The sequence below is a fragment of the Drosophila obscura genome, unplaced genomic scaffold (assembly GCF_018151105.1).
Source record: "Drosophila obscura isolate BZ-5 IFL unplaced genomic scaffold, ASM1815110v1 contig_201, whole genome shotgun sequence".
Lineage (NCBI taxonomy): Eukaryota > Metazoa > Arthropoda > Insecta > Diptera > Drosophilidae > Drosophila > Drosophila obscura.
Genome location: NW_024542792.1, coordinates 201,332 through 227,012, shown reverse-complemented (window position 1 = coordinate 227,012; position 25,681 = coordinate 201,332). Strand labels below are relative to the sequence as shown.

General features: G+C 45.0%; 1 protein-coding gene across 4 annotated transcripts in view; it reads right to left on the bottom strand.

Annotated features, from left to right (window-relative positions):
* LOC111075695 (tyramine beta-hydroxylase) overlaps window positions 1-24,719 on the bottom strand; it is a 31,245-nt gene extending 6,526 nt beyond the window's left edge. The window contains exons 1-2 of one of the 4 annotated variants that reach the window (XM_022369150.2): window positions 24,457-24,719; window positions 21,218-21,529 (exon numbers count right to left, since the gene is read on the bottom strand). In XM_022369150.2, the coding sequence (XP_022224842.2) occupies window positions 21,218-21,428 (211 nt within the window). In that variant the 5' untranslated portion in view covers window positions 21,429-21,529; window positions 24,457-24,719. Of the gene's footprint in view, window positions 1-21,217; window positions 21,530-24,279; window positions 24,298-24,456 lie in introns of those variants that run through there. The other 3 variants (XM_022369151.2, XM_022369152.2, XM_022369153.2) reach the window with 3 other exon arrangements.
* Between the last annotated feature and the right edge of the window lie 962 nt (window positions 24,720-25,681).

Below are 25,681 nucleotides of genomic sequence, written 5' to 3'. Positions count from 1 at the left end.
CCGTGGCTGTGGAAGTGAAACTGGATGTGGCCTTAGCTGTGGCCATGGACCGCAGTTCGTAAAGTATATCCAACTGTTTGTCAGAAGGAGTGAAGCATCGAGGGGGGGTGGGGTGGAGTGGAGAGCAAGAGCGAGAGCGAGAGAGCGACAATAAAAACACTCGATTACAATCAAAAGTGACAGGGGTCCGTGGTTTTTGCACAGAGAGATGGTGGAGCACAGGGAAGGACGACGACGCATAGCTCCGGGCACAGGGAACAGGGCACCGGGCATCGGGCATCGCGTTCTGAATTGGTTCCGGGTTCCGTGTATTCCGTATATTCCGTATTCCGGGCAATGGTGCGTTGATGAATTTTGCTTTCCGCTCGCACGCTGTCTGGGGCCAGGGTTCAGTTCAATCAAGTTCAGCGGAAGTAATGTGCCCCAAACGAGTCTGCGTGCTCCCCCCACCCCTCCCCTCTCTACACAGTGTGTTTGCCACTAAAATTGATTTGTTACTGTACATATGTCTCACTTCACTTTTACAAGCGGCACAGCCCCGAGCACATAGCGATACATCAGAGCCAACCACACACGAAGCCCGCCCCCCATTCGACCCGTAACCGTAACCGTAACCGTAGCGTAGCTGCACCTTCTCCCTGTGCTGTCCTGGCCCCACCCCCTTTTTGTGGTGTATGCCTGCAAAACTTTCGTAATATCGAACAAATCGGTTTCGTTGTTCAGCCTTCAACGTTTGCCACTTTCCCATTGTCCCGGAGCACCCCGAGAGAAATTGGAAGCGAATGGAACTCGAACGGGTTGGCCTGGCCTGGCTTGGCTTGGTTTGGTCCATATCATAATTGGATGTTGATCGGAAATGCACTTTTTGACTTCAATTTTCCCCACGCCGAATCGATGGGGCCCCCAGAGTTGGGGCTCCGCTCAATTGGTGTGTGAGCAGACACTCGAGTTAGCTCTTTAAAGTATTAATTTAATTAAATTATTAAGTAAATTATATTAATAAATAAATCAAATTATTAAATATATATTTTATTTATTTTATTAATTATTATTTTATTAATAAATTATTTATTTATTTATTTATTGCTGGATTTTCAGGAACGAGTCGTAATGTTAATACGATAATCAGTCAGTATAATAGCAGTGCATTTCATTCTTTCTCTCCATCTGCCCACCAACGAATTCCCATCCGGCCTGGCTCTCTGCGGCAGGGGGCGCCAGTGATAGAGAGCGAACGAGCGTGTGGCAGGGGCTGAATAGGATGAGGAAACTAAGAAGTGCTATTACCCTCCATGCCCAATCTCCGCCAAATAACTGTATTGGATCTGCCAATAAATGAGCACATAAACGAATATCCCTCTATCTATGCACCTAAAGTAATTCACTTTGTATGGCCTTCATAAGAGGCGCAGGCCTGGACACCCCAGTTCGGTTCATTGTGGATTCAGTAGGGCAAACAAACCGAGCTGATTTGATTTTAGATTGATTGAGCTGCATCCAAAGCGTTTTTCCGGGAGCGTTTAGCCGACTCGCCTTTTACACGTTTGCTGGATCTTGCTGGTGTGTACCATAATTTGATTCCTGCACAACAATTGCCAGGACACACACTCACACACACATAACCGGATTTGGTATGGAGCGGATGAAGGGTGATGGGGGGTGTGTTGTGGTGTGGTGTGATACTCGTTAAATTTAATAAACTTGAAGTTTATTGCATTTGGCTGACTGGCGGGGTTCCGTTCGCTCCATTCCTAATCGAAAAGTTCCTTCACATTTTTTGTGTGCGCTTTTCTGCTTTTCTGCTTTTCCGCTTGAACTTGAAATTCCATTTTGACGCTCTGTACGCTCTGCACTGTGTGGCATGTGGGCCCTGCCCTGCCGTGGCATGGCATGGCGTGTCGTGTCGTGGCGCCTGGGCAACACTGCCACCAGCCACTGGGCACATAGTTTTGCGTCTTAACTGAAGGGGGAACGATGATGAGCATGATGGGGCGAATGATGTTGGTTAGGCAAGATGCCAAGGCGCACAGGAATTTTCTTATTATTTACTCCATGCAAGTGGGAGCTGGGGAGCTGAGGAACGCCACTTGAACGGGCATGGCATGTCCGATTCCACCCCCGCACTTCCTGCCACTTTTCTGTACCCACTCTTTGTAATCCGTTTGGACTGGGGACCCCCTTTTGGATTGATGTCATTATAATAATGTTATATGCACAAATCGTCCATTGGTTTGGCCCCCCGAGGGACTCTTTAGATGCTTTGCCCCATCTTGGGATTTCTTAGATTTCTCACCCCTCTGCACTTCCATTCTGTCTCTCTCTCTCTCTCTCTGTCTCTCTCTGTCTCTCCTGATTCAGCAATTTCCCATTCCGATGGCATTCATTCAAATTGGCGCTCAAGTGACGCAAAGGCATCTTGGGAGTGAAATGCTCTGCTCTGCTCTGCTCGTTGCTTTCTCCATCCATCAGCCGGAGGGGCAAGAATGAGAATTCTGCACCACTTAACACTTTATTGAATTCCGTCGTTTGTGCATGCTGCCTGCCCGTCCAGTTTGCTGCTTTTACTTTTCTTTTCTTTGCTGTTTCCCGATGGCCCTTGAATCGTTGTGGATATCCCTAAATAGATCCACTCATTTGGGATAAGTAAATGTATTCCATATCCCAGCAATGCCAAACCAAACTCGCACATGGCAGAGGGGGGGTGGTACTTGTTGTCACCCGCCCTATCATCTGTCCACTTCCATGGCCCTGTCCCTGTAACTGTCCCTGTCCCTGTCCTGGTCATTCGCTCATAATATAAATTGACTGTGTCTCTCTCCCTCTCCCTCTGTGCTTCTGCTCGTTGGTTGGCTTGTCACTTTGAGTTATGAAATGGCACGAATTGCGCCCTTTGTTTGCTCAGACCTTGGTGTATGGAGCGAGGGGATGGGCGAGGAAAAGCGCATTTTAAGTTGCGAATATGTCGCCCCCACGGACCGCACCGGTAGATACATACATACACACATATGTGTGTGATAGGGATAGTTAGAGAATTATATGTGGATTGCGCAGAGGATTGTGGCCAAAGAATATTCGTACATTCCATTCATAATCATTTATCGTACCTTTTACTATAAACACCCCTCTGTATCGTATGCTTATAATTTGTGGCATTCTATTACAGGATTTAAGAAACTTTTTGGTTTTTGGTTATGCAGAACGCAGTTAGCCGTTAATCCAGAGATTACAGCCAAGTGGTGCAGCAGTAAGGTAGTTTACATATTCTATTCTAATAGTAAAGCAGTAAAAACCACATTAAAAACCAATTTTCGATTACGTTGCCAAATGTTAGTTGGGAATCCATGGAACATTGTCAGTGTGGTGCAGCAGTAGAGTAAATTCCTGTTATTCTTCGTTACTTGCACTGCTTACTGTACTACATACATACATATGCTCGCGCACGCAAGCATCCCATGCAGCCGCTCTCTCACGTAATTTTTTCTTTGGCTTTCGCTCTCGATCTGTCGCGCTCTAGCCGAAGCCTCGCTTGCAAGAAGCTGCCTGCACTTCTTGCATATCGTTTTGGAAATAGATCCTCAACCGAGCCCGCTTCTTTAATTAATCTTTCATCCTGCATTGACTCGTCGTGAGCTCTCTCTTTAATACACCATAAAATACAAAATCAGTTGACCATATCATAGCAGTAATATTGGAACAATAGGTATCCAGAGGTATCCTTTGTTCGAGTTTTTGCACCGTGTCACACAACATTCCCCACCCCTCCCTCACATTGATGCGGACAAATATTTGAACAAATTTCGCTTTTCGCTTAGTCACTCCAAACCCCGAGCCCTTCTGTTGCCTTTCTGGCACTCTCTCCTTTTACGAGAATGAGGCCAAAACCTCAGAAATGCGGTCGACGTTCCATATAAATTATTGAGGATTTATTGGTTGCACTGCTTACCCAGAGACAGACGCTCACACAGAGACACACCCTACATGTATGTATGTACCAGTATATTGGCATTTTGATAGACTTCCTGTGCGCCAATTTCTCCCCAATCCCCGCAATCCTCCAATCCCGCCGCCCACGCCAAAACATTGTACCGAACAAACGAGCTCACGTTTAGTTTATCATAAGGCTTATTTATGGCAACCACTTTGCGCCACCTTTCGATGATGATTCCAGTCCGAACGATGATAATGACGAACGATCTCGGTGCGGGCTGTCACCATCAGGGCAAAAGGTATTCCGTACATGATGCCGGATTGTTCGGGCGTGAGTGTGAGTGTGAGCGCCGGAACAACTGCCGTGACATATTGAGTAATGACATTCTCGAGTCGATAATCCATTAGGCAGACCCAGCCACTAAGCTCTATGAATCGTTAATGCCTATCTAAGGGTGGAGGCGTTTGGGCGTTGCGGATGCTATCCTGCGCTGGCGGAGAGTGGGTGAAAAATTAAGAGAAATGCCCCAATTGTCATATCCTGTATGAAGCCTAATGAGGAGGGCTACACAGAATAAGAGTTCCACTTGTTTCCACGAATTGATGCTGGATAATTACATTTATAATTCAGCAGCCATTATTCCGTAATTATGAATTAATTGCAACGTTTTTTTTTTGTGTGTGTGGTTAATTTTTGATGCCTCGTTTCTGGAGCTTATGTCAATGCTGCTGCTGCTGTCCACCTGCTATTGGATGGAGGCTGTGAGTGTGACTGCCCCCCAAGGCGACATTTGGCATCCAGCAGAGCGGCGGGGGATCTGCAGCATGTGCAGCACGTAAACGGGAACGAAGCGACGCGCGACTGGCGCAGTCTTTTGCATAAATAACAAAGCCGCCAAATTGCCACGGCCACAGTCCGGCCAAATGGCGCTACAACCACACAAAAAAAGAAACACACACACACACAAAACTGTAGGCTCTGCTGCCTCTGATAAATAAATTAAAAGGCACACGCAAAACAGCGGGAACAGCGGCCGGCGGCGGCCACAGCTAGAAACCCGAACCTAATAAAGCTGACCCGGACCCGGACCCGGCACGGGTGCGGGTGCGGTGGCGGTGCCGGGCACATGTGTGGCCACAGCCAGGCAACCAGCAAAAAAAAACCGCCAACGCGTGGCCACAGCCCAGGCCCAGAGCCAGAGCCACAGTGAAGCTGCAAAGCCACAGCCCTAAACAAAATTGATGAAACTGAAAACAAAAAAAAAAACAAACTGGCCGAGCACCAAAAAGTCGCACCAAAGCCACAAATACCCTTGAACGGTACACACATGGAAATTGTGTGTATGAAGCATATAATTTGTATTCCTTAAACTGCAGAGAACTGCGGCATTATCGCATGAACTGCATGAACTTTGAGCTGCAGCAAACCGAAACTTAAACAATTTTAATCCGAGTGCCTATTTGGAATCTTTTTGCTTTGGGCAATTTATAATTGTTCGTCCCCCAGAGGTTAACCTTCCGAAACTCCCAACTGCCAACCCTCTCGCCTGTTGATGATAAGGTTTTGAAAAATACTCGTAGTTTGCTTCGTGTGTGCTGCAAACTTTAGCACACAATCAGAAATACCCATTGAGAGTGCAGCAAAAAACAAATGTTGGACTCGACTGCATGCCAAGCCCAGGCCCAGTCCCAGGCCCAGGACGAGTATAAGGCTAGAAGTGCTGGTGGCAAAGGGTGTGCGACAGGGACTAAAGGATTGAGAGGTTTTAAGCTCTTGGGCCGTGTTTGCATTTGGATATTTGACGCCACCACCAAAAAGCGAATGAATCGCCCGCCGCCGCCGCCCCCCAGCCCAAAGGGCTAAGAGAATGAAAAGCAGAAAAACATAGCCATAGCCGTGGCCAGGCAATGGCCCAGTGATCAGCACTGCGAATGACAGAAAAGGAGTAGAACAAGAAATGCTGGCATTGAATTACAAGTGTATCGGATTACGTACGCTTTTGCTATTGTTTTAACCAACAACCAAATTCCGCATGGGAATTTATTGAAGTGGCAGCTGACAACGAGAGTTTAGATTACGCTGCAAGCCTTTTCACTGTCCGAGCAAAATCAATTAAATTTAAATTTTAAATTTAATTTCTCATACAAAATACAAGGCTTCACAGAGTTGCCTTGCAGACAGCTTGCAGTTGATTTATTTGATATCTCTGCGCCCATTCCTCCAGTCAATCCACAAAATGAAACCTCGTACGCGCTCCATGTACAGTTCCGTTGCTGATCTGCAGCCGGATATCGATTTGCTATCGATGACTTGTCGACACGCAGCCCGGAATGGCCTGGCGAAACTTTCGTCAGCCTCCTGGCCGCAAATCATGGCCAACTTAATCTGTTTGCTGTGTGTCCACACGTTCGTCCCCCTTTGATGGGCAGCCGTAGCCTTCGGGAAATTGGTCTGTTTTTGCTTGGGTCAAAGAACGGTCAGCAAGTGGCTCCAGCGGGAGGTGGTAGGATGGGGCAGGGGTAACTTATCAATGTGCTTGAGTATTAGCATGCGCTTGTGTGTGCGTGCCTGCGTGTATTTGTGTGTGTGTAAATTTTGGGTAAATTAGGTTCCATCTTTGGGCAATTTTCCTTTTGCCATTTTGTTGCCATTGCCTTTTTTTTTTTTGCACTCTGTTTGCCAACTAATTTACCGTTAGTTATTACTCTATGCCTGTATGTGTGTGTGTGTGTGTGTTAGTAAGAGTGTCTATCTCAGCATGCATATGCCGGCCATTTGTCTGCCACGCCTTGACCATAAATAACACGTCCTTTAGTCCCATGGACACACGTACACACACTTAAAGAGTGGGGAGGCCACGCACACTGAGACAGAGTTGTCACTTATAAATGTGTAGCCATTTCCATTAAGTTGTTGTCATCACTAACATTCCTGTGAGGCTCATTCTGACCAACGCCACTGCCACTGGCACTGACACAAACAGAGGCACAGGCACTGACACAGCCACTTGGCCGGAACAAAATATTCCTCCCTTCTCCCATACACTCTTTCCGCAGGATACCGAAGATGCCCCGAACTTTGTTGAGTTTTGGCAGCAGCTTGACAGAGAGAGAAAACCATTTTGTAATCTGTCGACAGTCCCAGAGTAAACAGTCCCATGGCATTAGGTTGCTGGAAATTCAATCAAATTTAGCCCAAGTCTCGTTGGACTAATTTATGCCCTCATCTCACTCGATTGGGGATTAATTGGATTAATTGGACACATGGACATCCTTGCTCTAAACTGTTCCTATTGCTGGTAATTTATTCATCGAAACCCCCAACGCCACAACTAAAAGTGCAAAACAAAAACCAAATACATGTCGTGTGCATGACGCGTCTTGAATCGACTATCGCCGATGAGTGTTGTTTTGTAGACATGTTCTAGGGTATTCGGGCTTCGTCCGGCCTTCCCTTTGTGTGCGAGAGTTCATGAGAGCAAGCCGCTAGGTAATCTTGGGCTAAACGCAGAATGAGAGAGGGATTGAGAAGTTGGGGGAGTGTAAGATGGGGGAGTGGGAGTGAGTAACCGACTTAATCACAAGAAAACGACAGCAAAGTCCCGTCTCGTCTTCTGCTCCTGCTCCCTCCATCTGCATCTGCATCTCCATCTTCACTTCCCTTTTTGTGCCTGTCTTGTTCTAGACATTCAAATCTGCAGTGTCAGCCATTCATTTGGTTAATGACATTGTGGCGGTTGCTGCGGCAAAAGCCACACACTCATATGAGTGGCAGCGACGAGCATGGAGGGGAGGCAAGGCAAGGCAGGAGGCTGCATATGTATGTACATACATACGAGTGTATCTGTGGAGGAGGCAAGAAAGTATCTCCAAGATACTTTTCAACTGACACACAAAGTTTTTGGCTGGCCTACCGCCAGCCAGCGTGTGTGTGTCTGTCTGTCTGTCTGTCTTGTTGCTCATGTTGCCACTTGTCTGTGCCACTGCCTCACATGGCCTAGTCCTGGTCCTGGTCCTGGTGTAAGGCTGGCACTGAGGCTGGGGTTTTGGTTGAATTATTTTAGGAGCAACTGTTGTCTCCTGTTTGCTGCTGTCGGTGTGGCTGTGGCTCTTGCCGCCTCTGTGCTAATGCAGCATGCCAGCCCATTCACCGCCCATCAACCGCCTGGATTGCCATACTGCCACACTGCCACCCTGCCGCACATGCCTCCACATCTTCATCTCTGTCTCTCTCTCTGTCGCCTCCTTCTCATTGGCCGCTTGGGAGCGGGAGCTGGCCCAGCAAGAAAATGAAAATGGAATATAAATTTGAACGAAAAATATTAAAATATGCAAACAAAATGGCAATGTATGGAATGGTGGAATGGAATGGCATGGCATGTAACTGAATTAAATGAAATTAAATGTACAAAATGTAGCAGCAAAAGGGAACAGCGGAGGCATAACGACGGTCGTATCCGTTAGGATGATCAGCTTGCTGCGCATGTACTCTGCCCCATGCCACCCTCATGGACAGTTACAGGGGCAAAGGTCCAGGAGCCTCTGAGGTGTGCCCAGTGCGTCGCACCAGCCCACTGTCAGCGCAGGATAGCAGCCACACTTTATTGTATATTTCCAAAAGGCAATGTAGTCGCTCGCTCACTCACATACCTAAACTAGAATAGAGGATACTTCAACTTGAATATAGAAATGGCCAATGAAGCAGTCCAAGCCTGTTAAGCCTGCGAGTGTGTTATGGCATCAAGCATGATACCAATGCTCCTTATATCTGAAGGCTTTACGTGCCGAGTGATTTCCCAGAAGCAAGCAATATTTTAAGCAGCCTAAAATACGAGTAGTTTTTGGCACAGGAGTTCCTACTAAACATATTGGCATTATGCAACTTGTTTTTGGCAGCATTCGAGCATCTATTGTCTTGTGACAGCAGAGCGTAAAAGTTGACTGATGAAAGAGGAAGTCGCGCAGATTAGTGCCACAAGTGGAATAAAATATACAAATTTAATTTCGAATTGTTCATTTTACCTGCCATATTCCCCTGATTTAGCTTGTTCGAGCTAATAAATAAATGTACTTAAATATTTATCACGATTCCTGCGTCTAAGGCGTTCGTCTGTCTTAAATGTATTTCAATTTTGATAGAACAAAAATTGGGGCATCAATCGAGAGGAATTTGGTTCAGTTTGCCTATTGGAATATTGCATGCCGAACGGTAAGTATCGCTATTTTTTATGTAATATAATGAATGTACTTTCAGCTCTGACGCAGCTAAGTGGTGCGCAAATTGGAGTACCTGAGATTTAATTGTGGGCCACGCGTAAAGCGCCATCCAAGCATCCACTAAAGGGCTTTCCGGACTTGAATGGCTGCCGGACCAGTTGACCAGTTACACACCCACAAGCGGGAACACATATACACATGTACTCTATGTATAGATGTGAATGTGTGCATGCCTGGACAGGTTTGATTCAATTTGGTTGAAGCGAAGACGCTGACACGCCCACAGGACCCAGCAAATACTAGTAGTTGCAAATGCAAGCACACCCCCACTCTCCCAGTCCACTCTACCAGCCCGCTCCCCCAGCCCGCTCTCCCAGTCCACTCTCTCAGCCCGCTCTCCCAGCCCACTCTCCCAGCCCACTCTCTTTCTCCCTCCCTCTGTCGTGCATTTGCTTGGAGCACTTTCTAATGAGTTTCAAATGGAAAGTTCTCAACGCTGCCCCGTCTCTGGCTCTCTCTCCCATTTACCGTGCCGCCCTCGATCTGCATTCTGGCCCGTTACTCGTGGCTCGGGAATATGCATTCGTTCGATTGTATGCAACAGCAGGAAGCCTCACCGCTACCTCTGATCACTTTATGCGTAGATCAAACCAACAAAACAAATGTGGTGTGCCCAACATTTATTTACTTTACATTTACCTCTGCTTGGATTGAAATTGTGAACTAAAAGCTCTTCAAATGTTCTGTTTAAATTCAAAAAAATAAACCGCTTTGCTCCGACACAAGTAACTCGGGCTCTGATCGAGATAGATCTAATCAAAGAGATACAGATGAACATATGCAGGTGCATATAGTAGCGGATATCTTACGGGCCGAATACCGACTTCTGGCCAACTCATTTGGTTTCCATTGAACTTCTCTGCCTGCCGGACTCTTGCGGGCACTTGCCACTTTGATGCATTGCACTCGAACGCTTTTGGCACGCTGATGAGATGGGTTAAGAGTCGAGTGTGGAGCGCAGAGTGCAAAGTGCATAAAGCAGAGGTTGATGGTGCCCGAATCCGAATGGGCTTCTTCCTTTTAATGTGCGCCACATACTCGCAGTTGACCCGAATCTGGAATCAGTAAGAGCTATCTCTCTCCCGCTCTCTCTGTACCTCCCTGCCATCCTTCACATGACAACGAAAAATGGATTTTCAATTTTTCATTTGAAAATTTTCGGGGAACTGAAAACGGAACTAAAGCAACGCTGTGAAGCACCGCAAGTGCTGCCAGTGCCAGTGCCAGTGCCACACTTGCACGCTGCCACACTGCCACTCCTCTGCCAGGGCCTTTAATGAGTTGCGAAATGCTTGTACAGTGAAGCCCGGCAGCATTTTGTAATTGGCTGCGCGAGCGTCACAGCTGGCAGCAGTGGGTAGCAGGGGTAGTGCTGGGGCGGGACGGGGAGGGACCTAAAATGAAATTATATACCGCAAGCACGAGCCAAGGGATAGGAGTTTGGACTGGTATGGAGGGGGGGGGGGGGGGTATGCAGAGCAACTTGGCAACATCGCACTGGCGAAACTCAATTTAATCGGGCAACGCAAAATCAATTTAAAATAGATTTACTTCGCTACACTAATTGGAGCCACTGCTGGCGACGCTGACACCAAAGATGGGGTGGTAGGCGGAGGAGGGAATGGGGGCGGAATATTAACAAATATTTTCCCAAAAATTAAGCGAAAATGTATGGGGAGCAGTCCGTTAATTAAACACTTTCATCCATCAGAATAAGCAGCAACAACAAGAAACGCAATAGCCATAGAAAAAGCCACTCTGAGCCGAGAAAAAGGAGGACCTCACTGCTCGAGGGAAACGTGATCCCATTGTACATAAATATATGAAAAGGCCCTTCGATTCAGGTGTTCCTGTGGGCAGAGGAATGGATGTACAGGGGAGCAAACTTTCAGCCTGTGGCACCCAAAGGGGTACAATGGACCCCTCGAACAATTATTTGCTGATAATAGCTATTGAAATATGCTGCTGGAAAAAAGTGCGGGTATACCTCCTAGAATCTGCGAGTGCAGGGCAAAGCAACAGCAGCAACAATAAAAGTTGCTTGGACATAAGTTAATTACTATTACTTATTATTTGCTATACAGTCCATAGATATCAGCAACTACGAGTATCACATGCAACACAAATTATCATACTGATAATAGAATAGAATACTTTAAAGAAATCTACACGAAAAGAGACACATAAAATATTATTAAATATTCTTCGCGGACAGAAAACATAAACATCCAGAATCATTGAATATGCGAGTAAAACAAGCAAACTGGCAACTGAACTCCGAGTAAAATTAATATTTATTTTTTATTTATTTACGCTGGGAGCTTAAGGTTATAAATCAAAGCTACAGAGGGAGGGCGGCTATAACTATTGGCTATCTAAAGTAGCTTCCTCGGCTAAATCTTAACTTTATACGCGGTAAAGTCATCCCATCCCAAAGTGCTGGAATCGGGTGAAAGGTGAAAGTGCAGGACTTCCATGGTTCTGTTAATGCGAACTTAAGCAGTGGCGGCTGGCACTGCTTTCTCCCTCTTCGAATCTTTTCATAATAAACTTTGCATTTCCTTTTTTTTTTTGTTTGCTCTGACTACTGCATAAATATTTAGATTCAATTCAAATTGCTTTCCACTTGTACAAATTTCCTCAAGATTTTCCCTTTCTTTTTAGCTCTCCTTCTGCTTTTTGTTTTTGTTTATTTGCTTTGTTGTTGGCGCCTTTTGCTTCTGCTTCTGCGGCTGCTTCGGCGTCTCTGCTTCAAGCTTTATGCGGACGATTGGCAACAAAAGCTGCCAATTTGTATTTCAATTAAATTTGAATGTATTTGCGGGCACTTGGTTGCCGCTGCCGTTGCCGTTTTCCCTTCCCTGCCATCCTACTGCTCCTTGCGACTGCTCCTTGCTCCTTTTCTTGCTGCTTGTTTACAGCTTACGCCCGGAACTTAAATCCTTCAAAGAAGCGTACCCAGAACAGAATGGCAGAGGGTGTCTCTGTCTCTGCCTCTGCATCAGCCTCATTCTCTTCTCCTGCACTTTGGTGGAAGGACTGCAGACAGACCATAGAATTTCTGCCGCCAGCCAAGTGTCGAAACGGCGCTTCCAAGTAATTTACTTATGTCTAAACAACTTTTATTGTTGCTGCTGTTGCTTTGCCCTGCACTCGCAGATTCTAGGAGGTATATTCGCCCTATTTTCCAGCAGCATATTTCAATAGCTATTATCAGCAAATAATTGTTCGAGGGGTACATTGTAATCCTTTGGGTGCAACAGGCTAAGCCTGCGGATCAAGTGGGTTCCTACTATTGAGATTCCACTGAGATTCAAATCCATCCCATTGTCGAAATTACTCCCAGCATTCTATATGTGTCCCTTTTCCGAATAAAACCTACAATCCTCGCACACGAATTCCCCAAATCAAATACTCTTTTTATATATTTGGATTTGTATATCTGGCCCTGGGGCTGAGCCAGATTTTCGTCAGTCGAGTCGAGCTGTTCACCGAGCAAACATCTCCGAGCAAAATATATATGAAAATATATTTTTGGGAAAAAGTGCAAAATTTAATAACTAATAAAAAGCCAAGAAACTAAATCAAACAAAATGTTGAACGCGCCCCGCGTAGGAAAAGTTCGGTGGAAATCGAAGAGGTCTCCAAGAGACCTTCCGCGTGCCGCCGTACAAAACATAGTTTTAATCTTTTAAATTTAATTCTATTTATTTTGTTTTTTTTTGGTTTGTTTGCTTAAATTATTAAAATTATAGTTGATTTTTTTTTTGTTAAATTTATTAAACAACTTAAAACCTCCAAGGACTCCAAAACTCACTCACAGTAAGCTAAGCCAGTGGAGTTGCAAGTTCGTTGCGTTGCTAATATTTAGAGCCATTTAGATTGTGGCATGCAAAGGTGGCGCAACCCAGTCCCAGGCGGCGGGGCTGCCTTCCCGGACTTACTTAACCGGACTTACTTACCTGATGGATCAACTTTTAGCTGGCCCAAGCTACGAATTCTCGGATATGAAATAATTTTAGCACTGACACTTTGCTGCGGTAGTGGAGTGTAAGTAAATCGAGTCGACTATCAAACTAGCCCAGCGATCAGCGATATTCCACCTCAACCTCCTGTAGATCATGCCCATGGCAATAGAACAATTCATCGTTAGCGTTGGCATGATTGGACGAGTGTTTCGGGTACACCCCACACACTCGGATAGGAACAGGAAAAGGAAGTAAGTAATACTCGTACTCCTGACTCAATGCGGACCTAATGGAGTTTCTTTAGTAGGTGGATTAGTACAGGTTTCGAATCCTATTTTTCGTCGGTGGAATCCTATACGGGGGTGGGATGAACGGACAGAGTGAAGAACTTTCGACAGATCGACACACACCCACTCAAAATTAATCAAAGTAAATTCATCTCGGAACGCAAATTATTTCGCAAATTAAATTTAAAATTTTGAAAGGGGCAGCAACAAAATATGAAATATTGTTTTATTATTGGCTGGCGGTATTGGGGGAACCTGAGAAGAATTACTCAACCCTCTGGGTATCTTTCACTATCTTTATTCGTATATTAAGGCTATCTGACCTGGGCTCTGGCCGGCATTGAATGCTGCTACTCGTGGGCAGAGCCTGCCCCCAAACAGGATACCCAAAACTACACAGAAACCCAGAGCAACACACACACACACACGGACATGGATATATCGTATCGTTTGGGCTTAAGGCTGCATCAAATGATTTGCCCAATTTAAATTTCAGACATACTGCTGCTAGCCTCCTTGTGTTGGATGGTGGGGCAGACTGTGTGGGCAACAAAACATTTCGATTCCGGCTCTAACTGGAGCAAATTCAAAGAAAATTCCCCTCAACAGCTTTAGTCTGCTTGAGCGCACTTCAAGTGGCAAGCCAGCCCAGCTCAGCCCAGCCAGGAGGACCAAGCACACACATACATAAGGATTGAGAGAGCAATGGTGATGGGGTGGGCAGGCGGAAGGAAAGTGCAACAAAAACTGGCGACGCTTAATAAAGCCACACGGAGCGGAAATGAGCGTGTAATGTAAACGGAAATGCGTTGAATGACGCCATATTTGGTTTAGCTGCCAGTCAGCCCAGGCCAGGATGTAGCATGCTGTAGCATGTAGCATGTAGCATGGGGCGGGAAGGCGGACTGGAGATGGGGGATTGTGGATTGGCGGATTGGGTTTTCCTATCGACATCACAATTGAAAATGTTGAGCAGCCATTGGTTTGTCTCTCCTTCCCTACACACCACCCCACGCCCCCCTCCTTCAATTTATCCCCCAGAGCAAGCAGCGACAAAGTGTTAAATTGTGTTCGAGCAAGACGCGATGCGACGCGACAAGATTGCTGTGGAAAAGAATAGAAATCATGGGAATTTTCGCTCTCTTCTTATGTCAATGCAGGCTGCAGGCTGCAGGCAAACAGCCCAAGCACAGTGGAACGAAAATATGCCAAGAAAAAAACAAACAAAAACAAAAAAACAATTAACAAAAACAACAAACAAGTCAAGTACGCATACATACATACATGTGCATACATATGTATATATAACAGAATCGATATCGATAACTGATTTTGCTACTCAAAGTTATCTTGCATGCTGGGCCCACTGTGCACACTGCACTCAGGGGACTTGAGTTTTCTCTCTGCTATGCTGAGAGTATCTGTAGCTGCGGCTGTGGCTGTGGCTGTGGCTGTGGATAGGGAGCGAGACGTACATACATCATTGGTTATTTATTGGTTTCCACTAAATAAATCGAACCAAAATTGGCAAACGTCGCAGAATGGCCATCATTGGGCTCTCCAGAGCATCCACCAGCCACCAGCCACCATTCCCAGTGGCACTACTCATGCACGTACTCCTCACGTAAGCCCCAACATATTAGGGCTGCCACAGCTCCTGTCGTTGGGAACACGGACAGAAGTTTAGCCCTGCCTGCCCCCCAAAAAACTTTTGTGCTGCTTGGGCTCCAAGTTTATTATTTATTCAGTCAAGTTTTCACTTTGACACCAAATCCCATAAATACATATGTACATACATACATGGCCGGTCGGCCCGGCCCGGCCCCATCAGGTAGCCGCCAGACCCCATATATCTTCTCATTAGCTGTCTGGGTCTGGCCCTCTAGTTATCGAATGATTCTCTCGATTTTCAACTGATTTTCGAAGCGCCCTTTTTTTGTGTCCTTTGTTTTGTTTGGCCAGGCCCAAAAGGTGTCGGCTCTATGCTGTTATCCGAAAGTGAATGGCAAATTTTGTGTCAAGAGAATCGCCTGTGACAGGGCAGGAGAGAAAGTCACAAACGAAGGACACCTACCTGGCAGCGATGCAGGCGATAAGAGAGGTAATAACTTTTAAAATCACTTCAGGCTACCCAGAGGGAGGGGGGGGGGGGTAAAGCCCCAAGAGAGGGAATGGGAGGGAGGGTTGAGAGTTCTTCTTTTGGGAAATCATTTCCCATTATGCTTAAGCTAGATAAGATAACTGCAGTGTAATATTCACCATCTTTTATATTTATTGACTCGAAACGGAAGCAATGGAAAATGACTAATGGAAAAAGTTTCCCCCTTTGCCCCACTTTCCCACTGGATCCATTGCATTAATGTGGAATATTGGAAATAATATTAAATATTCCAAAATCAAATATTACATCAATTTGTACATACATACATATGTACATAGAACTTATACATATGTATGTAAATTACTGACGAACAGTAGAAGGGAGTATCTTCGAGCGTACACAAATGGGGGATCCGCATACACACACATCTGCACATACATATTTACATACATATGCATGCATATACTGCCATATGCATAGCATACTTTTTAGGGCAAATATATACGAAATTCCCCCAAAAGCCATGTGTATCGATTAAAATAAATGATAAACAAAATGCAGTCTTCAGTGAGATTGCCGCTAACGAAAACTGATGGGCTGCCAGACACTTAGCAGACTCCATTATATGCTCTGTCCTGATGCCCTGTACTAGCCGAGAACAAAATGGGGGTGTATACCCACTCCAGACTAGCACCAGCGCAGCTAATCTATGCTGCTGTTTCTATGGGGCATATTTCTACTTTTGGCAAGCCAAGGCACTCGTATCTGCTGTCACATCCACTTGTATAGTTACAATTAGTTCGTTGTCATCGTAATGTAAGCAAAGAACACACATCTCAGTGTGAGTATCGGGTAGCTGCCAGTCGACACTTCAATGGCAGCGTTTTCAGATGTTTTTATTTCCATTGTTGCGAGAAATCTCAGTCGTCGCCGTGCTTGTCACCATCACCGTCACCGTTACCGTTAACCCAGCCGTCCCCTTTACCGACAAAGTCCTCCCCAATTGGTGGGAGCGTCAGCTTAGTGCCAAGCAGTCTCCAAACAACAGTTCGAGCAATAACAGCAGCAGCAGCCAATGCGAGAGAGCAGGAACGAGAGCACTTTGCACACAACAAGAAAAAACGTCCACAAACAATAGGAACAACTAAATCAACACTAAAAGAGAGCACAAGAGCAGAAAAAGCAAAAAAAAAAAAACAACAGCAGCAACAAGAGCTAGAGTCAAGCACCCAACAACAACAACAACAAACAAAAGAAACAGCAGCAGCAGAGCAACAGCAGCACAGTAGCAGCAGTGAGTGGGAGAGTGGGAGAGCGGAGACGAGACAGCAAGCAGTAGCGAGACTTCAGCTGTGCACATTCAGACAAAAAAAACAATAGGGCAAAGAAATTAGATATAAAACTAAAAACAAGACAGAAAGGCAAGCTTTGGGGTTGTAAGGTTTTAATACCCTTGCAAATAAATAAATGTAGTTCTTCTTTTCAGCTACATCTTTATGTACTGGCACATGTCAATGCCTTTCGACTGATCATTCAAATATGCATCCCATCTAGGTAGTTTCCCCTTATTTATATACTGAGTGGAGCAAAAAGAGAAGAGAAATCCACAGGTTATTCAGGTTAAAGAATAAACAATAAATAATGTCTGGTGGCATCTGCCGAAATCAGCATACCCCGGCAAGGGTATAACAACATTAGAGCTTAGCTCCAACAAAGGCACAGCAGCCTGCGGCGAGCGAGAAGGAGAAGGCACGAGTGCACGTGGTGGAGCAGCTTAAAGCGAGCTGCTAAACGCTCGTAAAGCTTTCAATTAAAATTAATAAAAATGTACGGGAATTAAATAGACACAGACCAGCACAGCACATGCCAGTAGAGCAACCAGGTCAGCACGGGTCAGAGACCAGGCTGGTGACTGGTCAGAGGCCAGGCCAGGCCAGGTGAAAGTGAATCCAAAAAAAAATCAAAAACCAGAGAACAGAGAACAGAAAAACGTGTCACACCTGTAAATACCCTAGAAGGATCAAATGAACACATTCCCTGACGCATTCCACCTATTCCGATTGGATTTGTTAGCACTGTTAGCACTGTTCATCATAGCACGGGAAACTATATTCTGTTTAAGGCCTGTCTCCAGCACCACGGAAAATTCCTGCCAGGAATTTGCTAGCTATTCCGTGAGGGTTTGGAACATATGTAGCTGAAGCAGGGTTAATGAATCTCAGCTGTGCTCTGTAAACAGAAACAGAGACAATTGTGAAACTCAAACGAAATTAAAACGAGAAGGAACGTGTGAGTCGCTCTGGGGCCCCATACCCGAACAGTATAATTGGAGTTTTAGTTATAAGTTTACTTTTTGCATGCACTACACAATGTATATCTACACTAACAGTGATTATCAGTACTTTAGTAACCCGAGGGTTGCCGGCCGAACGGCGGCAGCGAGGAGCAGGCGAGCAGCGGGGGGGGCCAACAACGGCTATATATGCCGACAGTCAGATTGGACTGGAGAGGGCACGCGTGAGAGGCGCCCACGCTGGGGGGCGGGGGGAAATGTACTTGAAGTGGTACACTGAGGGGCCAATTGGTTTAGCGGGCGCCATCAGACGGCGACGGACAGACGGACGGACAGACGGCAGGCATGCGGCTATGAGCTGATCGTTTATCTATGGGGGCGTCCTTGCGGCACACCCCACCCCTTAACCTTTTTGGTACGGGTATAAAAATTAAAAAAAAACTCAGTTTTTGTCTACATCTCGCACCATTCACTTCAGGAATAATTGTTGAACCCTGAGTTGGGTGTCAGCTGTTCTCGCAGTCTACTGATGTAAATCTGTGGAAAACGTAAAGGAAACATTCCTGCCGCAGTTTTTTTTATATGGACTTTCACAGGAATTCTTCGAATTCTTTAGAAAAATATCTTGTAAAAGCTCTGGAAAATGCAGGCAGGATTATGCTCTGACAACACGCTCTCGACTCTGAACCACGGCATCAAACGATATGTTCTTCTGTTTGGGATTACTTATAATTCGATGAAAAGTTACCATTTGGTTGCAATATTCGAATCGCTTCTAGGAATTTATGCTCGTACCTTCTCGTTTATATACTTTAACAACATTTAAGTCTTCGGTTCTGTTATTAAGCTCCATTATATTCTGCTGATTGGTGGACTTTAGGGATGAATCTTCAATGTATTAGACGATGGAAACGGAACTATTCCCAAAGATCTTCTCTAAGATCTTCCCCACACGTGCAACATAAACTTTCTTGGAGCTTGCCTTTTTTTATGGAATATAACTGGTCGATTTTTGCTTCGATTTCATTCCGTGCGTCGCAAAATTCTCTTCAAGTGCTGACCAACCTCGGCAAACGGAATAACGGAGGGAAGCATCGATATCCGATTCCGGATCATTTTTACGCTTAACGGGAAATTCACATTTGGCATGTGGCATGGGTCGCACACGCACCCCCTACCACCTACCCCCATATCTAGCTATCTGTTGCGGTCCGGGGAGTGCATGGGGCATATAACGAGGAACCAGGAGGAGCTGACTGGAACTGTCCACTGGATTAAATAAATTGAATTGCTTGGTAAAACATGGCCCCGGCCATTAAGCAGACAGGAAACGGTAGCTGGAGCGGGACGAATGGTGATGGGGATGGGGAGGGAGTGGCGCCACACATCGAGGGGCAAAGCCCACTTGAGCCAGGCACTCGGGAGAGCGGAGCGAAGTGATTCTTTTGCTATTCCTCATCCTATTCGGTTTCGGTTAGTTCTTATGGATTTATGAGGCTCCCACATCGAAGGTAAACAAGTTGTGGAGGCCCTTGCACTAATCAGACACTTACTTCGGATTTGGGACTGGCACTGAGGCACTGGGGCACACACCCATACACCGATACACTCATACATACATACATACATAAACTCGTATCGGAAGCAAAAAGAATGGAAAGGAAGTGGAGAAAAAGAATGAGCCAAGACAACAACAAAAGTTGGAACATTTTTTTTCTTATTTGAATGTTTACGGTTTGGTTTGCATTTAAATTTTGTTTTATTGACTGTCGATGGCACATATTGTATGCCATATGTATGTAGCATACATGCAGCGTTACATAGCCATAAATAACATACACATAACATGTACATACATATGTATTTTGTGGGCGTATGTTGTGGGGTACATCTCGTACATCTATTTGATCCAAATGTGAATGTATGAAACTCGATTGGCAAAGTGGAATTTTTGTCTCTTTTTTATGATTCATGAATGCTCTTTGCTGGTGTCCTTCTCGGACCAACGTACAACGTTCTGGCATAGCTTGAGCATCAATTTGGACTTGTTGGACGTCGAGTGAGTGCTCCTCCACTATCGATTGAAAATTGGCTTTCTACATATTCATGGCTTTAGCCCCTAGCCGATATCTTGCTACTATACTAATTTATGTTAGCTGGATATGATATGCCAGCAATGACTGAGCTGCATACTCGTGTTTCAGTTATCGCTAGTCTGAATTTCCGATGTTGGTTTTTTTTTTTTTCTCGTGTTTCAATTATTGCTAGTATAAATTTCGGCACATCCGAATCCGATCACCTCCATCGACTGAAACTCAATGTGCTTATTGCGATGGCATTCAGATGCTAGATCCACACCTGCACAGGAGTCCCTGACTCAACGCCCTGCTGCACATTCCGGCGGCAGACGAGAACGAAGGAAGCAAGCAGCCAACCAACGAAGCAGCAGCCAGCCAGCCATCCAGCCAGCCAGCTAGCCAGCCAGTCAGTCAGTCAGTCAGCCTGTCAGCGCACAAATGGCGCCACAAATGTTTTGCCCTTTTTGCCCAATGGAAGGATACATTTGTAACTTCTATTGATTTTTAATGCACGCTTCTGCTGTCCTCCCTCGTTCCGTTCCGTTCTGTTCTGTTCGGTTCGGTTGTGTTCTGTTCTGTTCAGTTCTGTTGGCTGCCAAGGCGTCGACCGTGCTCAGGACAAGCCACCAAGCCATGAACTTTATGGGGATGCCATCGAGAGACCTCAGACCCTAGACTCAGACTCAGACTCCGTCTCGGTCGCGGTCTCAACCTTACCCCCTTCAATGAGGATGTGGGTGACGGATGTGAGTGTGTGTGTGTGTGTGTGTGTGCCTGCGAATTTTAATGCTTGTAGCAAGGAAACAAACAAACATGTTACATCCTCGGCGGTGGCATTTCCACTGCTCCACTTGATAACTTAATGCCCAACGCATGCTTTCACATACATACAAGCATACATACTAGACACATACTCGATTACCCAGCAAAAAAAAACAAACACACACACGGACAGGCAGATAGACAGACAGGCAGACGGACAGACAGACAGACAAGAGGGCAAACAACTAGTCGAAGATGCGGCAGTGAGTTACGCCTATGCATTTGCGTATTGGATGTGGTTGCGTGAGGATATCGTCACTGGGATCGTGACTGTATATACATATATGCTTCAATAGGTTTCAGTTATTCCCCTAAGGGAATGACTATAATATTTCCAGCAAACAAAATTCCATAAACTAATTGATAATATGTATATGTATGATCCCTTCCAAAGCTTTGCTTGTGCAAATAAATTTGTATCTGATTCATCATAATTTGCCAATATATTTTTGTGTTCTACTTACGGTTCGAGAAGGCGCTTAGGGGCCGCGTGAGGAGTGTCAGCATCAGGAGCAGCAGCATCACTGGCACTATTGGCGGTGACTGTACTTGTTGCAGTTTGTTTTTTTGTTGTAGCTTCTCGTGAAGATATTGGTTCTGCTCCTGTCGTGGGTCCTGGGTGTGACAGCGACGGCGACGCTGATGCCGGCAAACGCTACCCAGTTGCAGCGCCATTTTAAACGGATTACTTGTCAATCAGCTGATCGACTCTCCTTTTTATTGGTAATCGCTTGTTGTGTCCCTCAATCGCCTATCGCTTATCGCTCGGGAAATTGCTGCAAATGGGCAGAGTAGCTTTATTGATGGACAAAACCGATTTGTTTGTATAACAAATCAGTGTTCAGTGTGCACAACAGCAAAACAAAATACAAAAAGCGAATTACAAACACAATTTACATTTAAATCAGACAATCGAGACATTCGAGCGGCAGCGGCAGCGGCAGCAACAACACAGTTTTAAGTACATAATAAATGTTTACACGTCCTTTGTATTGACATGACAAATTTATTTGCCAGAGTCCAGGGGTGTGAAGGAGGGGTGCTCCATGGTTATGGATACTGCAGCGAGATGGAAATGGAGATGGGGATGGGGATGGGCAGGGGCTTCCATCAAAGTTTCATTGCCTGGCCGCTGCCGCTGGCAAATTTTTCGGCGTCGTTTGCATTAAGAATTTCGTGTGGCATACTTTGCAGCGCCATATCGTGCTTACGACTTGCCACACCACGCCCACACACACACACACACACAGCTCTCGCATAGCCGTCAACTTATGCCGAAAAAGTTTTCAACGTGCCAGCAGCATCAGAGCCGCCGCTACGTGTGACAACGCCGACGACAATGACAGGCCACAAAAACTCACTTTCGCTCACTTTCTCGCCAGTGACACAGACACAGCGACAGAGAGAAAGTCGTCTCCATTATGCCCCTCGGTGGGGCATGGGAGAGAGTTGGAAATTGGGGTACATTACGGTACATTACGGTAGATTTGTCAGGCATAAAGTGCATTAATCAGTTTGCGGCGAGGACAAAATTTTGTCGGTGGCCAAATTACACAATCAAATCATCATTTCATTTCGGTTCATATCAAAGGTATATCTATATCCTTCACTGGAAACCAGTCACAATGCCGTGCAATATTATTTAATAAGTGCACAATTTTTCGTATATTTTCTGATAACAAAACAATTTATTTTTCATATTTCCTTCCCGTGATTTATATACGCAAAATACATAAAGGAAACCACATAAGGGGACAAGTTTTATTCAGATGACTTAACTCTTGATAATTATTAATATTGAATCGTTTGAAGGAATTGTTTAAAGGGTTTGAACACTTATTTGCCAAACAAGTTCTTGGGAATTAAAAGCATCAAATATTCAGCTGAGACCTGAGAATATAATCAATTGTGCAACTAAGTTTTTTTCATATCAATTTAATGTACATGTATGCTTTTTGCCAGTTTAAATAAAATGAAATATTTAGTAAATTGATTTTTGGAATATTTTAAAGTATTTTTTTTGGAAATCATTAAGAAGTTGGGTATATTTAAATGCTTTGCTGATCTTAAGAGACAACAAGTGATGCAATTTGATGGAGTGTGTACTGATCAGAGATAGCCGCAGATCCTTCTTTCCAATATATGTATGTATATTCGTTGTATATTCTTTGAATATTCTTTGTTTTTCTTTGTATATTCGCGATATTCATCTAAAAAGTGTGCTCAAAGAAATAACACGAATTTCATGCATTTTTTTGTGAATGCCACAGCTTGTTGAGCATCAGAGGGATACGCGTGTTTGGATCATTGGAAGTGGATGCTTTTTGTTGAAACTTTCTTTGTTCAAATAACTTTTCCACATGAATGTGCGGCCACCAATACCACCAATCCAAGTAAAGTTGAATCATTTGCTAAGGGCTCGACGTGGGTCCTACACGCAATCCGTCTACTTGGGGCACGAGTTAAGCAATCCTCGGCTGCATTAACTCTGTCCACCGCTGCCCTTGCGGCTGCTTAGACCGAATTGAAAACGAATTAAAATGAAATTTCAAGCGCTTTGTGCCAAAAGTTTTCGCCCTGCGCCACACGAACAAAATACTTTGGGAAAGTACTTAAATTTTCTTTTTTAAGATAAACTTGGATTTTTGTCTTTTTTTTTCTTTTATGTTCTTTGCTTCTGATTGTGTGTGTTTATCTCTGTCATAGAGAATGCAATTTCCATTTTGATTGATTTGTTTCCAAGTAAAAAACCACAGTGGGTTGCGGTTAATGAGCTTTTTAGTAAAATTTTCGGATAATATATTTGATTATAGCAACTCAATCAAATTAATATGCATTCATATGCTGAATAAACGTAAATGCCTCTAGGAGAACGGTAAAATATCCCTAGAAATATGTCTATATTTTATTTTAAAAATTTAATTGCGATTGCTGATCCTTGAAGTGAAAGTTCTTCTGTGGATAAACGCAATTGTGGAGAATTCCCGCAGGCTGTTCATCTACAAATACATATGTATGTATGTAGTACATATTATGTACATATGGGATGTTCATTTCGCTCTTTAGTTTTCATTCTAGTCTCAATTTCTGTTGTGTGTAAAATTTGCAAATTCTTTCTGTCGCAAGCGACGGACCGAACGACTCCACATGAATGGGGGGGATGCTCAGGTGTCGCTGCTGTGGAACATATTGTATGTAATTACTTTTGATGAGATAATGGTGGTAAATGGTGATTGCTTGATAATGCAGAATTTTATATTGATATCACGAACTGCACTAAATCATCAATTAACTGATTTTATTATGCCATTGTGGGAATGTATTATTTTTTACGAGGGACACCCTGACATCCTGACACCCCCTTAGCAACATATTTTGGAGTTCTGCTTTCGCCACCCCCTCCCCAGTCGACATGATTCGGAGAGGGGCAATGTGTTGGCGGCACCTGAGGCCATTTTTCTTGTGGCTCCAAAGATACCCAGCGAGAGCGAGAACTTGCGACGGAAATGCAACACTTTTCGCTTACACATCCGTTTTGCAAATTTTGCAAATTTTTGTTGTTGTTTTTTTGCTTGTTTTTGTTCCTGTTATTTGTCTTCTTTGCCGTCTACTTTTTATGCACTGTTTAAACAACTAGAAAAAAAAGGAGCAAAAAAAAGACAGAGTGTGGGGGAGTGGGTGTGCGGGACAACACAGGAATTACCAACATCAACACAAACACAAAGAAAGCGCTCGCCGGATTTATAATGGCAAAGTAAACAGCTTACGAATCGCGCGCGACTTTTGTCGTTGGTTTTTTTTTGTTTTGTATTTTCGCCTGGTTTCTTCCTTCGCGTTGGTTTTGTTTTTGCGCGCGCTTTTTTTCAAACGACGACGCGTCTTTCGGTGAGGAGGAGAATTGCCGTGCCGTGCCGCCTCTGTGGTGGTGGTCTCCGCTTTGGCAAGGAGAGTTGTGCGCGTCCTACGCCAGCCGAACGCAGAATGCTGGCGACAGCGGCGCAGGCAGCGGCTTTTATACGCGAACAGCACGGCAGCTTCGGCTCCAGCTTGAAGCTCAGCTCGGCTCGGCACTCGGCACTCGGCATTCGGTTTAGCATATGTCCGATGCCATCGACATACAGGCATCAGTGGAGTGGCGGAGTGTATATCCCATCCCGTTGGAGGTATATTGCGCGACGAGGTAAGGCCAGGCCGGGGATGTCTTATTGCTATGATGCTCCGATGTCTCACCTGCAGCTTAATATAACCTTGGCCCGTGTGGGAGGTGGGCTTGGTGGGTACGATGGTGTGCTGGCATATTTGCTTTATGAATGTGTTTACCCGAAAACTTTAGCGGGTGAGGGGGAGAGACAGGGAGACAGCAGTGGAGGATGCTGCGTGCGAAAGTACCAACACTCGCATTAATGGCAGCAACAACTACAACTAAGACTACAACAGCCACTGGCACAGCCACAGCCACAGCCACAGCCAATGCCTACAATTTGAACTGTAAGCCAGCCCAACAGCTCAATTAACTGTCTGTCTGTCTGTCTGTCTGTCTGTCTGTCCGGGGTCCATGACAGTGTGCCCGCCCCCCACGTGCCCCCTGTGTGCCCCATGTGTATGTGTTTGACTTACTCGTACGCATAATTTCCATTATTTTTGGCAATTACAAGGATATAACGGCAATTGCATATGCTGAATATTATTTAACCCGTAAGTGTGTCATGTCTGTTTCCTACCACACCCACCCCCCCACCACTCCTCCTTGCCACACTGCGTATCTCAGGTAAATGCAAATATGAAAAATGCATTGCAATGTTGCTTGCATTGTCAGTGGCTCAATTATTCATGCAATCCTGCACCCTGCTGTAAAATGCCTGTCTGTACATGTGACTCTCTCTGTCTTTGTGTGTGTGTGTGTGTGTGTGCATCTGCATTGGTGTATT